Here is a 14,679-nt window from a genome sequence, read left to right as displayed (position 1 = left end):
GTCACAGAGGTCGTGGAAAGTCACAGAATCCATGACCTCTGTGACCAAATCTTATCCTTACTCAGAAGCTATGAGCTGCAGACAGCTACTTCTCTGCCTTTGAGATCCTATATACAGTACACATGCGCACATGCAGACACACTGTGAGATAGCGTATTGTTGTGGATGCGGTGCAGATGCGGATACAGATAAAAGGTGGATTGGATACAAGATGATTCTTGCAGAGGTGAATCCACATTTTTGTATCTGCACAGGTGTTAACTCACAGACTGGGATCTGCTATTAGTGTGCTCAGGAATTGACATGACTCTCATTGGATAATGACAGAAAGACTTTAATTACTATACTTATAAACATATCAAATGAGCCCCCAAACCAAAAGTCCAGTATATTTTAGCTGAAAAAGTAATTATCCTCACCAATGCAGGCAAGAGGCGGTGATGGTTTCTTAGTAGCTTCCCCGGAGAGCCTGGATCCCTGGTCTCAGAAGACAGCTGGGCAAGATGGCAGTTCTTGTCAGTTTCTTGTCAAGAGTGATTCTTTTCTCTTGAAGCTTGCCTGCTTGCTTATTTCCATTGCTTCTCTTTTATATTCTTAAATCCAGTGTTTTTCAAAGCATTTTGGTAATTTACATGAGTAAACACAGGAATTTCAGAGAACAATACAAGAGACCCATGCCACCATTTCACATACTCTGCAATATGCAACTTATTAATTTGGTAGCTTAATTTTATAAGTAGGCCCAGCCTAGCTGAAATTTCATGGTCTACAACAGGGCTCTATGAATAACAATGTCAGACACAGTCCCCTGCAACTAATCAGATTAAAAACTACACCAGAAAGGATGAATCAAAATTTTTTTAAATATTCTATATTACCTGTGAAAGAGGATACACTTTTTCCATAGGGGCAATTAGAGACACTGCTCCCAGTAACAAAAAGCAGGGTGAGGGGATAACTCCCCAAACAGGGAAGTTATTGCAGAACTCAAGTTTGCACAACAACATGTGCAGTAATAATGACTCAATCATGAAAGGGGATTAGAAAGCGAAGTCAAGTGAAACAGGGCTAGAAAGGTTAATGGCATCACTGCCAAATCTAGAGCAGGAAAACAAAGAATTGAAAGTGATGATATTAGAAGGCCCTGTGCTGTGATGGAGATCCAGGTTCAGGAGAAGAAATGGCTTCTATTCAGTCCCTGGACAGATGAAGATTCTACCTAGTTTCCTACCCATCCCTGCAGTAACTGAGCACCTTAGTCAGATCACAGAGCTGGATACACCATCTCCAAGGAAAAGTTGCCAGCAACCTAACAGGTGACCACATACCTGTAACTGTCCTCCCCACCTTGAAACTGATCATTTCTGGCACAACATTTATTGATTAATGATCTGGAGGATGGTGTGGATTGCACCCTCAGCAACTTAGCCGATGACACTAAGCTGGGGGAAGTAGTAGGTACACTGGAAGGTAAGGCTAGGATACAGAGTGACCTAAACAAATTGGAGGATTTGGCTAAAAGAAATCTGATGAGGTTCAACAAGGACAAGTGCACTTAGGAGGGAAGAATCCCACCCACTGCTATAAACTGAGGACTGCCTAGCTAGGCAACAGTTTTGCAGAAAAGGACCTGGGAGTTACAGGGGACAAGAAGCTGGTTATGAGTCAACAGCGTGCCCTTGTTGCCAAGAAGGCTAATGGCATATTGGGCTGCATTAGTAGGAGCATTGCTAGCAGATCAAGGAAAGTGATTATTCCCTTCTATTTGGCATTGATGAGGCCACATTCGGAGTATTGTGTCCCGTTTTGGGCCCTCCACTAAAGGAAGGATGGGGACAAATTGGAAAGAGTCCAGTGGAGTGCAAGGAAAATGATTAGGAAGCTGGGGGAGAGGAGAGGAGAGGCTGAGGAAAGTGGGCTATGCAGAAGAGAAGAGTGACAGGGCGATTTGATAGCAGCCTTCAACTATGTGAAGGGGGGATCTAGGGAGGATGGAGCTAGACTGTTCTCAGTGGTGGCAGGTGACAGAACAAGGAGGAATAGTCTCTAGTTGCAGTGGGGGAGGTCTAGATTGGATATTAGCAAAATCTTTTTCACTAGGAGGTAGCTGAACATTGGAATGGGTGTTCCACTATAGGGAGGTGGTGGAATCTCCATCCTTAGAGGTTTTTAAGGCCCGCTTGACAGAGCCCTGGCTGGGATGGTTTAATTGGTTGAGGTTGGTTCTGCTTTGAACAGGGGGTTGGACTAGATGACCTCCTGAGGTCCCTCCCAAGCCTAATCTTCTAGGATTCCCCGTTCTGTGGTTCCATCTGGCCAGCCACAAAGAAGAAAAGTCTAATAGTGGGACACATGCCTGTGATACGGAGGGACCCAGGACCAATTTCCTGCTCCGCCACAGATGTCATGTGACCTGGGACAAGTCACTTAGGTCCTGCTCCTCTCAGGCCTTTGTCTTAGAACGTCCATTGAAGCAGGCAAGCGCTGAGGTGCTTTCTGCAGGGCCTGAAGCAGAGGATGGCAACCTGTGACACGGGGCCGACGCCTTGTCCCCACCATGCAGGGCAAACACAGCCAAGTAGTGAGGCACTTGTTCCTGTGGTGACAGGCGTCAGGCCCATTTAAACACAGTGTAAGGCCCCTGCGCCATAACAGCGACAGCAGGGAGCACCAAGACACGCTGCCCTCAGAAGCTCTCTCACCCCCACTGGAGTTCCTAGCCCCACCCGCCTCCATGGCTAGCTCCGCCTTCCTCTTTCCCTGGACAGCGTCAGGTACGCAACCAGCAGCCAATAGAGGAGCTTGCGGATACTGGAGATTGGTTACAAGGATAACCGCTGACCAATGGGAAAGCTTTTTGACCTAGATGGGGCGGGAACAGTGATCAATATCAGCCAATGATGAAGGGACCTACTCACGCCCTCATCCACTCCGCGAGCTCCGTCTTCCCTACCGTCTGAGGTTGGCTAATAGGCGAGGGAGGCGGGCTGTACTCACCATCTACCCAATGAGAAGGCAGGGATGTGTAACAGGCGTCAGGGTCAGCCTACTATTGCTGGCTTGGTGGTACCGCCCCTTTCTTTGCAAAATGGCGGCGGTGGTTCCGGCGGCTCCAGCCCCAGCGGACCCGGCGCCGCCTGCCCCTGCTCCCGCAGCAGCCCCGAGCCCGGTAGCCGTGCCACCAGCGGTGGCGACCCCAGCTGGAGGCGCGGCGCCGCCCGTGCCTCCCGCTACAGCAGCCCCGGGACCGCCGGTTCCCGCTGCCCTGCCCGGCCCCTTCCCTGGCGGCCGCGTGGTCCGGCTGCACCCGGTCATCCTGGCCTCCATCGTGGACAGTTTCGAGCGGCGCAATGAGGGCGCGGCCCGGGTCATCGGGACTCTGCTGGGTAAGAACCGCCAGGGCAGCGGGGCCTGGCTGGGTGAGAAGAGCCGCCCCAGACCCCGCTCCCAGCCCTGGCCCCGCTCCCCAGGGTGGGTCTGTGGGGGCCCTGTTTGGCCGGTCGCAGCTTCCCATATGCCCGCTGTGGAGTGGGCCCCTGCCCGGGTGGGGGTTACCTCCACCAACCCCGGGGCTCAAGGCCGGTTTCCAGGCTGGCCCAGGGCCCTCTCGCTCTCCTGGGTTCCACCTCGGCGCTGGCTGTAGGGGCGCCTGGGCTCCGCAGCCGGGTGGCGCTTCAAGGGAGGGCTCGGGGTGCCCTCGGCCGCTCAGAGTCTCTTCTCAGTCTCGCTCCCTGCTCTACAGGCACCGTGGACAAGCACTCAGTGGAAGTCACCAACTGCTTCTCTGTCCCACACAACGAGTCCGAAGATGAGGTAGGTGGTGGCCTTGGTCTCTGCTGCTCCCTAGGCAGCAGTGTCCATCCCAGCTCCGGTCTCTGCTGCCTGATACCAAGGCTGTGGTCTGGTGGGTGGCATGGGCACGAACTGGCAGTCAGGACTCCTTTGTGCCATTCCCTGTTCAAACATGAACGCCGACAGGTCTCTGAACCCATCACCTACCTGCCTCAGTGGAGAGTTAGGAGATCAATTACGCATCTTGAAGTCCTCTGATGGAAGATGCGTGGGGTATTGGTGGTTTTGTTAGCTCACTTGGTCATCACGATGGCTGTGTGAGTGAGAACAATCTCCCTATGCTAATGTTAGCTCTACTTTCCTGCGTCACTTATCTTGTGTCTTTGGTGTTCTGGAAGTCCTGGAGCCATCTGATTCTCAGTGCATGCGGCTCTAGAATTCACTACCTTTGAGTGATGTGTGTGACTAGAAGCGTCTACACATGATGTACATTGGCAAGGTCTTTTGGTGAAAGTTATTCTAGTGTATGGAGGGCAACGAAGAGCTAGTTCTGCTTGCGGTGAGCTGGTAATTACTAAGGGGAAAGTCTTCTCTGAGTTCTAGTTGACAGCAAGAGCCTTATTTTTCACTGCCTGCTGCTAGAATTTAAGCACTCCTTTAGCTGATTGCCTCATGCTGCTGTGTTCTGGTTCTCAGGTGGCTGTCGATATGGAGTTTGCCAAGAATATGTATGAGCTGCACAAGAAGGTTTCTCCTAGTGAAATCATTTTGGGGTGGTAAGTCATCTTCCCTACTGCAAACCTATAACCTGTGCTGAGGAGTTATGTGGCCCCATTAAGCACTTTGAAGTATTGTACAGCGCAGTGCTACTTACTCAAAATCTACATGGTTTGGTGAAATGACAGCTGGGGATATAGAATATAACCTCAAGAAATGGGATACAGTGTTTAAGGTGAGATGGGGGATATAGCTAGGTGCTATGGGAAGGGAATAAAGTATATGTAGTGGAGAAATGTTATCTGATACAGGAGTCGTCTTCCACGGAATTGTTGGACGATCAGGTGAAGTACAGTAGGGAGCTGCACTGCATAGATCTCTGCAGGGTGGAGTGTGGAGAACCCCATTAGGTCTCTTCTGAGGCTCTATGAACCAGCTTTGTTTTGTTCCTTAAGAAATGAATGTATACCCTGACTACTGTTCTCTTCAGGTGGCTGTTGAAGAGGCCAACTGTTTACATACCTCAGTGAGGTCCAAGCTGTTATGAATGTAGGCTAATTATGTTTGGAAGAGATTAACTACAGGACAATTAAAGTAGCTGGATTAATATAGACCCATATTTTTAGCTCTGATGTTCAGTTTGTGGAGGAATTGGGTTGTAGCTCATTAAAGAAACATAAGCTCTTAGGTAATGTACTTTGAATTGCTTTTAATCAGAAGGCAGTTCAAAGCTTAATGATGTTAAGTGCATCTAAGTCCACGTGTCTGATGACAAAGTGCAATGACACCCTGATCAGATGGTACTAAAACTTATTCCCTTTATATCCTGATAGCAAATTTATCACGTGTTCAGAGCAGATTTGTGTGCACATCATTTCTCAATGGCAAACATCCCAGGAACTTTCTGCAATGTGAAGAGTTGTATGCACAATTCTCATGTTCTTATGTTGTGTTTTTTAAGGTATGCCACGGGCCATGACATTACAGAACACTCTGTCCTGATCCATGAGTATTATAGCCGGGAAGCACACAATCCAATCCATCTCACTGTGGACACCAGTCTCCAGAATGGGCGCATGAGCATTAAAGCCTATGTCAGGTATTTTGGGGAGATGGGTCATGCTTTGGAAAGGAGGCTCTGTCTCCAGTCGGGTTACCAAAAAGGGACAGACTAGTGTAGGGAGGGATTTAATTCATTGATTGTCCTAATTAGGGCAGTGTTGTCAGTGTCTGGCTGTGAACCAGATCTCCTGGTTCTGTTCTCAGATGTGTCTTTGACTGTTGCACCCTGCTCAAGTGACTTAAACTCTGAGTATCTGTTTTCCCATCTGTACAATTGGATTAGTACTTGCCACGGGGTGCTGTGAGATTTAATACAATTTTGTGAGTGGCTTGACCGACATAGATGACTGGTTAGTATGAATGTCACTATTGTAATTTCCTTTTGATTATCTAAACACTTAACATTCCCCATTGAAAACCATATGTATAAACTAGGGGACAAATGTAATAAATTCTGGGTGACAAGGAGAGCCCCTGGATATCTCTAGAATTTCTCTGGACCAACAATTATGTAAGAACTATTACTGCTCCCTGCAAGTATGAATGCTGTTCCTCTTGGTGAGAATCAGTAACCGGCTCAGTCTCTTCTGCTTCCATGCTAGGGGAGGCAAACCCAATAAAGGGCTATGTGTCTCCTTCTTTGAATAGGTTTGTCTACAGAGCACAGAAATGTAGGGTTGGAAGGACCTTGAAGTCATCTAATCCATCTCCGAGCACTAAGGCCAGACCAAGTGTACCTAAATCATCCAATTACGAGGATTCCACAGCCTCCCTTGGCAGCTTATTCCAATACTTAACTATCCCAATAGTTTAAAGTTCTTTCTTAATCTCTAACCTAACTCTCCCTTGCTGCAGATTAAGTCCATTGCTTCCTGTCCTACTTTCAGTGGACATGGAGAACAATTGATCGCAGCCCTTAACGTATCTGAAGACTTATCAGGTCCCTTCTTCCCTTCCCCCGTACCTCCCCTCCCGGGCATCATTTCTCAAGACTAATTATGTCCAGCTTTTTAACCTTTCCTCATAGGTCAGAATTTCTAAACCTTTTATCTTGTTTGTTGCTCTCCTCTAGACTCTCCAATTTATTCACATCTTTCTTAGTGTGGAACCCAAAACAGGCCACAATACTCAAGCTGAGGCCTCACCAGTGCAGGGTACAGCATAACAGTTGATTCCAATGTCTTACATATGATGCTCCTGTTAATACACCCCAGAACATTAGCCTTTTGCACAGCTGTACCCCATTATTTGCTCATATTCAGTTTGTGATCCACTATCCTTTTCTGCAGTACAGCCTAGTCAGTTATTTCCTATTTTGTATTTGTGCATTTGATATTTTTTCTCACAAAGTACTTCACTTAGGAATTTGTCTGTATTGATTTTCATCTTATTGATTACTTATTACTTATTGATTATTGGTAAATGTGGTGATTTATCAAGAGCCTCTTAAATTCTTCTCCTGTCTTCCAAAGTGCTTGCAACCCCATCCAGTTTGGTGTCATTTGCTAATTTTAAATTAAGCATATGTTCCACTCCATTTTCCAAGTCACGAATGAAAATATTATATAATACTGGATCAGGCCTCTCACCTGTGGGATTCCACTAGACACACCCTTCCAGTTTGACAGCGAATCATCAGTAATTACTCTTTGGATATGTTCTTTTCAACCAGTTGTGCACCCATTTGATAGTCATTTCATCTTGACCACATTTCCCTATTTTCATTATGGGAATGTTATATCATACCTACTGCTACCCCCTAATCCTCTAGGCCAGTAATCCTGTCAAAGAAGAACACGAAATTGGTTTGGCATTACTTGTTGTCGACAAATCTATGTTGGCTGTTACTTATGCTATGTTATGTAAATCTCATTTTTTCTAGTGCTCCGATGGGGGTCCCTGGTAAGACCATGGGGGTGATGTTCACACCTCTGACAGTGAAGTATGTTTACTATGACACTGAGCGGATAGGAGGTAAGCAAGCTTGCCCTTATTGTTGGTCCTAACCAGCTATTTGGATACTTAATTTACACGTCTGGGGGTCACAGGGATCTGCATCCTTAGCTTGCATAGTTGAAGGCTGCTTACAGAAGTCTCTGCCTTAGCACTCAGTGCCTCATCTTCTTAGTTTGCATGCTCCCTTTATTAAGGGAGTTCTTGTTGCTGTTCGGTGCTACTGGAATGGTGCTGTCAGACAGGGTGGAGATTGGTGAAAGTCAAGTGGAGCAGCATTTTGGGGGTGGAGTGGCACAGATGTAGGAGTTGTGGGGGTGGATGCAGAGCAGTGAGCTGTGGGGTAAGATGGAGGTCTGTGAATGGATTAGAATGTGGGGCCTGGGAGGATGGGGAAGAGAAACAACCAAGTAGCAAAAGGTCAGGCACAAAACAGCACTGGAATAAAGTGAAGAGATTATAGATAAAATTGTGTGGGCGGGAGAGGCAGAGATGTTTGTTCCTAACATTAAAGATATAGGGAGCTCTCATCCATGAGTCGGCAGATGTATTTTCTTTCAGAAGGCTGTCAACCTTGATAACATATGTGCCTAGTACTTTGCATGTTTCATGTGACTTCTCTTTCTGTCAGAATTCACATGAGATGGTAAACTGATTTTTAAGGGACACTGGCAACTTAAATCACATTTCTATCTGAATGCTTTCACCCAATTTTTTTACAAAGAATGCCTGAGATTGATATAATAGAGATTGGAGTATTATTTCAGGACATTTCATCTATTTGACAGTACTCAGTAGTCAGTTTCCAGTTTGTGTCTCCCAGCAAAGGGCGGGAGGGGGCGGGAAAGAAACATACAAAATTGGAAAACATGATCGTAGAACCACAAAAAAGGAGGGCTCAGGGGCATTGCTATTAACTCTTAGGGGCTAGGTTTCATATAAGTGTATCTTAAACTGCCCCTGCTAAAGTGAGAGCATATCTAGCAAGAGGCCTTGAAAAATATGTTGAAGAAGTAAATTTACTTATTGACTACTGGATGTGAAAATGAGTCAGGGACATGTTGAAGAAATCATTGGGACTACTTAGAGTATGAGTCTTTCAATGAGGCCGTAGCTGTACTGGGTGCCAGGAGGGCAGTCATGTCATTGCTTGACCCTGGGAAAAGAAGGCTGAGCAAAATGGCTGTGATATCTTTTTTTTTGGGGGGGGGGAAGATGAAATAGTAACCTGATGCTTCTCAAGATGGAAGCCAAAACTTTCAAGCTTGGGTATCTACAGTTAGGCACCTAGTTCCATGTTTAGGCATTAAAATGATCTGATTTTTAGCTGTTCTGAGTACCTACATTCTCCAGTAAGGTCAATGGAACTTGTACCTAGGTCCTCCGTTGCTCCCCCATGTTGCTAATATATACCCTTGTTGATATGCTAGCGTTACATTGGTAGCGAAAGCAGGACTGGAAAAGCATTTCCTGTTTTGCTGCAGCTGATTTCATCCTAGAAATCTCTCTGGAGTGTTTGATGGTCGAAGTTGACCTTGTGGCAGCTAGTTTCTCAGTGTGTTTTTCCTCTTCGGTGCAGTTGATCTCATCATGAAGACCTGTTTGAGCCCCACTCGAGTGATTGGCTTGTCCAGTGACTTGCAGCAGGTGGGGACAGCATCAGTCCGGATCCAGGATACCCTGAGTACGGTGCTGCAATATGCAGAAGATGTGCTGGTAAGGCTAATGTCTGTCTGTGCAGTGCTGTGGCCAAAAGAGCTAATGTGATCCTGGGATACATAAACAAGGGAATCTGGAGTAGGAGTAGAGGGTTATTTTACCCTTGTATTTGATGCAACCCCTGTTGGAATGCTTTGTCCAGTTCTGGGGCCCACAATTCAAGAAAGGTGTTGATAAATTGGAGAGGCTTCAGAGAAGAGCCATGAGAATGATTAAAAGATTAGAAAACATACCTTGTAGGATTTAAGGAGTTCAATTTATTTAGTTTAACAAAAAGAAGAGGAAGGGGTGATTTTGATCAATCTATAAATACCTCCATGGGAATAAATATTTAATAATGGGTTCTTCAATTTAGCTGAGAGAGCTGTAACACAATCCAACAATTGGAAGTTGAAGCTAGACAAATTCAGACCAGAAATAAGGCATATATTTTTAACAGTGAGTAACCTTTGGAACTGTTTACCAAGGGTCATGGTGGATTCTCCATCACTGACCATTTTTAAATCAGGATTGGATGTTTGTATAAAAGATCTACTCTTGGAGTTATTTTGGGGGAGTTCTATGGCCACACAGGAGATCAGAGCAGATGTTCACAATGGTCCCTTCTGGACTTCGTTCCAATTCATATAGGAGAGGGTGAGCGCTTTCCCTGCATTTGTGTATCTAAGCTTTTCCCTTTCTATGCAATAAATTTGTTGGATATTGATCATTGTAAAATGTCTTTATTTTTATGGCTAGTCTGGTAAAGTGACTGCTGACAACACTGTTGGGCGCTTCCTGATGGATCTTATTAACCAGGTGCCAAAGATTTCACCGGAGGACTTTGAGACAATGCTGAACAGCAATATCAACGTGAGTCCTGTCACTCAGTTCCTCTGGGTGTTTCATGAATATTAGAAATATTTCTCCTCATGAGGAATCTCTCTTGGATCCACTGGGAAGCCACAGCAAATCTATTGCCTACCTGTCCCTGGGTTGTGGGAGACAGGAGAGTTGTCTCTTTTTTTCCCATCTGCCTGCCTGCCTTCATAATTAACAGATGTTACTGAAATAAAAAAATGAAGGGAGCTATTCAGATCTGCTAGTAGCCCCGAAAGCTGAATAACAGTAGGAAGCATTAGCCAAGCTTTCAGTTTTAATCTTACATCTTAGTATTCAGTTAACACACTGCAATTGGTAGAACTATATAGCAGTAAAAAGGACATCCAGAAAAGAGAAGGTATCTGAAAAGCGTTGTACTGTTACCCAAGCTTGAACTTCATAAGGAACCGAGTCACTGCTTATAGGATCATGTAAGTAATTGTTCTATCCAGAAACCTTGGCATAAGAGGTTTCTCAAAGAGAAAATGATGATCCCTTTAACATTCAGGACGTTGTCCAAATGTTTAAAATGGAGACCGGGTTGCAACACAGTCCTAAAATTGTCCTGTAGGCATAATGAAGATTTGCTCATGACCAAAACGAAACTCCACCGTTTACACCCGTGCTCTTCTTAAGAGCATGGGAATGGCCATGCTGGGTCAGACCAGTGGTCCATCTAGCCCAGTATCTTGTCTGTGACAGTGGCGGGTACCAGATGCTTCAGAGGGAATGAACAGAACAGGGCAATTGAGTGATCTATCCACTGTCATCCAGTCCCAGCTTCTGGCAGTTGGATGTTTAGGAATACCTAGAGCATGGGGTTGCATCACTGACCATCTTATAGACCTGTCCTCCATGAACTTAGCTGATTCTTTTTTATTCTTTTTTGGCCTTCACAATATCCACTGGCAATGAGTTCCATGGGTTGTGCATTATGTGAAGTACTTCCTTATGTTTGTTTTAAACCTGCTGCCTATTAATTTCATCAGGTAATCCCTAGTTTTTGTGTTATGTGAAGGGGTAAATAACTTCCCTTATTCACTTTCTCCACACTATTCATTATTTTATAGCCCTCTATCATATTCCTCCCTTAGTGATCTCTTTTCTATGATAAACAAACCAGTCTCTTTAATCTTTCCTCATATGGAAGTTTTCCATACCCCATGTGACCCATCCGTGCCTAGGGTAGCCACTTGAAAATGCAAAGGTAAGGGCAGGCTGTAAAAGGAGAACAGATTCTCCTAACACTGGTGGGTGACACTGAAGTCAGACTTCCCAACCAGCCACAAACAGTGCTTCTGATTCCCCACACTGGTTATCAAGAAGCCATAATAAAAATATACACAGTCCCCTTTACTGCATTTCAGTCTCTGGCTCCCAATCGGCCACTTGGTCCAGTAAAAAGATATCAGTTATTTAAAACTCTATGCTTTTTATCAAAAAGATTTCTCCTGATCCCAAAGGGTCAGCCACAGTACCAGATCAATATAAGTTTGGATCTTACCCAAAATACCACACTGCCAGCCAATCCTTTTAGTAACTAAAACTAAAGGTTTATTATAAAAAGAAAGAAACAAACTATAAGCGATGTGTTAAAGAATTAAAGCAATCAGACACATACAATTGATATATATCAAGTTTCTAATAGAATTGTGGAGTTTGCAGGCTTGTATGGTCTCTCTGGTATACATCCAGTACCTGGATGAGTCTCAGTCCTTTGTTTCACAGCTTCAGTTCAGTTGTAGATAAGTTGATCCAGAGGTAGAGTGAAGACAAATGGATGGGGTGTAGCTGCTTTTTATGTCCTTTTGCCTTTGCCATGCTGCTTGTGGAAATTTACAGGAATAAGATGGATTCCAAGGTCACATGAGTAAGTCCTGGTGACTCATCAGGTCTATCCCAGGCTAAAAAAGGCTCAGGTGTGACAATCTCCCTCACATTCTCTGCAGTGAAGACCGATGCAAAGAATTAATTTAGCTTCTCCATGATGGTCTTGTCTTGCTTAATTGATCCTTAAGCCCCTCAATCATCCAGTAGCCCCACTGATTGTTTGGCAAGCTTCCTGCTTCTGATGTATTTACATTTTTTTTTTTTTTTCAGTCTCTGTCAATCATATTATTCCTGGCTGAGTATTTAATGTGAAAATAGATTCTTAGTAACTTGTCAGGTTAGTTTGAAGGACTGAGCCTCATAAAGAGAGAGGGCCAAAAAAGCAGAATCAGGTTGGTGACTAGATAAACTGTTTTTAACTGGTAACCAAAAATAGGAAATAGGAGGCCAAAGATACATGGGAGAGATGAGAGAACTACTTAAGGCAGCCTTTTTAACAATTTTTTAACAATTAGGGAACGTGCTAAGAATTGTGTGCATAACCTGAAAGCTATTATAGATGGTCTAAATATTTCATGTCTCAAGACAAACTGTGTAAATAACTAGATCTTACTGCAATCTGGACTTTTACCCAACTGGGGTAAAAAGGTGAGATGCCTAATATTTTTGTCTGGTAACCTTAGGCTTCAGATTTTTAAGGGATTATTTCTGTGATGTGTACATTGCCCATGATGACAAACCTGCATCGGTACCACTTTGTGCTGTGAACCCATCAGCTCTAACAAGCTAAACAGAGTTTATCCATTGCTTAGAACACAGGACTGAGCCCAGATTCTGTTGTCAGCTCATCTTGCTGTGATAAGTGGAGACAGTCCCAATTTCTGTGCCTCAATTTGCCCAGCTATAAATTAGAACATCTCGCCCTCAAGTGTAATGTTTGTAAAGCACTTTAAGAGGCTCTGTAGAAGTGGCAGGTGTTATAAGCAGGGTCAGGCCAGGTCAGCAGTTGGATGAGAGACCTCTAGGGATTAGCTAGTTACTGCAGAAGGTGGTATTAGTGGTTAAATAGGAGTGTCTCCTCAGATTTGGTTTTGAACCAGTGCCCTGCAAGCATTGCTTTGGGGGTGCAAGGGCTGCTGAAGGTGCTATACCAATGAAGGCCCTGATCACTTCCCTGAGGACAGAAGGGGTGACTCCAGTGTTCTAGCTAAAATCAGATGCTGGTAATTACACTGTTGTCTTCATTCTCCATGAGTTTTAATTTTGGAGCATTCACTTCCTGTCCTAAGGTCTTGTTTAACAGCACACACTACCAATACACAACTGCTGCAATTCATTGCTGGATAAAATGAATCATTGCTGTGTAATGTGGGTTGGGATTCCTAAAGATGAAAGTTGCTACTTTTGACTTGGACGGGGAATCAGGATATATGGGTTATGTCCTGATTTTTCAGTGGCTTGTGTGACTTTGGCTAAGTCATTTAACCACTATATGCTTTCTTGTCTCCATCTATGAAATGGGGATAATGCTTACAGTGCTGTGAGGCCTACAAATAAAAAGCACTGTAAATTCTGAGTAATCTATGAAAGCAAGATATTCCAAACTGGTGAGTGTCTGAAGTGAAAACTAAATTGTGGATCCAACAGTATCATTGTGAAGAAAGGTGCTTGGCAATTGCACTGTTTGTAAATTGCTTTAATGCTCCTAATTCACATCTCTCTGACATCACCACCTTCTCTCTTCTTTGATTCTCTTAATCGGTCTAACTGCTGTCCATTTCTCTTTCTCAGGACCTGCTGATGGTGACCTACTTGGCAAACCTCACACAGTCACAGATTGCTCTCAATGAAAAACTTCTGAGCTTATAATGGGCTCCCTGCCTTCTCTCACACTTGAGAGCCTGAAGATACAGCAGAGCTACTCTCCCTACAATCTGTACTGCTACGGAATTGAGTTGGACCATAATTTAATTGCTTAAATGACTCAATTTTCCCCCATCTCTCTCTGATCCCTCCCCACTCCCTCCAAAAAAAAACAAACAAAAAAAACAAACAAACCCCAGTGTGGTTCAGATATGGAATCAAAGAGCCCTGTATTGAAAATGGAATGGGTAGCTCCTTTCGGTACTTGTGAGCTGCTGTCCCAGGTTACCTGTTTATATAACAAATACAACTCCATTGTATTGTGAGGATTATGATTCCAAATAAAAGTCCCATTCCACTGGCAAGAATGGCTTGTTATCCATAGGTGTCTCTTCTCCCTCAATATATGTCTTTTTAAAAAAAATAATTGGTGTTAGGAGAGGAAACTATAGAACACACAGGAGCACACCAACTTCTATAGCATCCATATGGCATCAATCCCTCTAATTTCCTTCAGTTCTGCATTTAAGTGCCTTCATGATTACCGGAAGGCAATTGGTCAGGGAAACCACTCTCCATACAGGTCTGCAGAATGATCACCCTGTATGTCTGTTCTTGTTTGTATTACCATGGTGCCTGGGAGCCCTAGTCATGGACCAAGACCCCATTGTGCTAGGTGCTGTTCAATGTTTTCATACAGTAGCTCTTCCCTGGCATCAGAATATTAACAGGAGTGGTATAAAACTGACGCTCAGCTAATTGTGTTGAATCGCACTGCTGCTATGCATTTGGGGAAGAAGGCAGGGTGATGGAATAAGGAGTTCAGAAACAAAGTGGGCAGCTGGGAATTGAAATGAGGTGAAAATTGATACTGGCAACTGA

The 14,679-nt window shown here is 44.5% G+C and overlaps 1 protein-coding gene across 1 annotated transcript; it reads left to right on the top strand.

Annotated features, from left to right (window-relative positions):
- Positions 1-3,088: 3,088 nt before the first annotated feature.
- EIF3F (eukaryotic translation initiation factor 3 subunit F) lies at positions 3,089-14,165 on the top strand. Its single transcript, XM_067538134.1, has 8 exons — positions 3,089-3,386; positions 3,743-3,813; positions 4,489-4,568; positions 5,471-5,608; positions 7,454-7,545; positions 9,104-9,240; positions 9,982-10,095; positions 13,726-14,165. Exons 1-8 carry the CDS (start codon positions 3,089-3,091, stop codon positions 13,801-13,803), a joined length of 1,008 nt encoding a protein of 335 aa, XP_067394235.1. The 3' UTR covers positions 13,804-14,165.
- Positions 14,166-14,679: the final 514 nt, after the last annotated feature.

The sequence above is a fragment of the Emydura macquarii genome, unplaced genomic scaffold, assembly GCF_026122565.2.
Source record: "Emydura macquarii macquarii isolate MOO-44397 ecotype Brisbane River unplaced genomic scaffold, CSIRO-AGI_Emac_v2 contig_67, whole genome shotgun sequence".
Classification (NCBI taxonomy): Eukaryota; Metazoa; Chordata; order Testudines; family Chelidae; genus Emydura; species Emydura macquarii.
The sequence above is the reverse complement of the archived record's forward strand: the minus strand, read 5'-3'. Positions and strand labels throughout refer to the sequence as shown.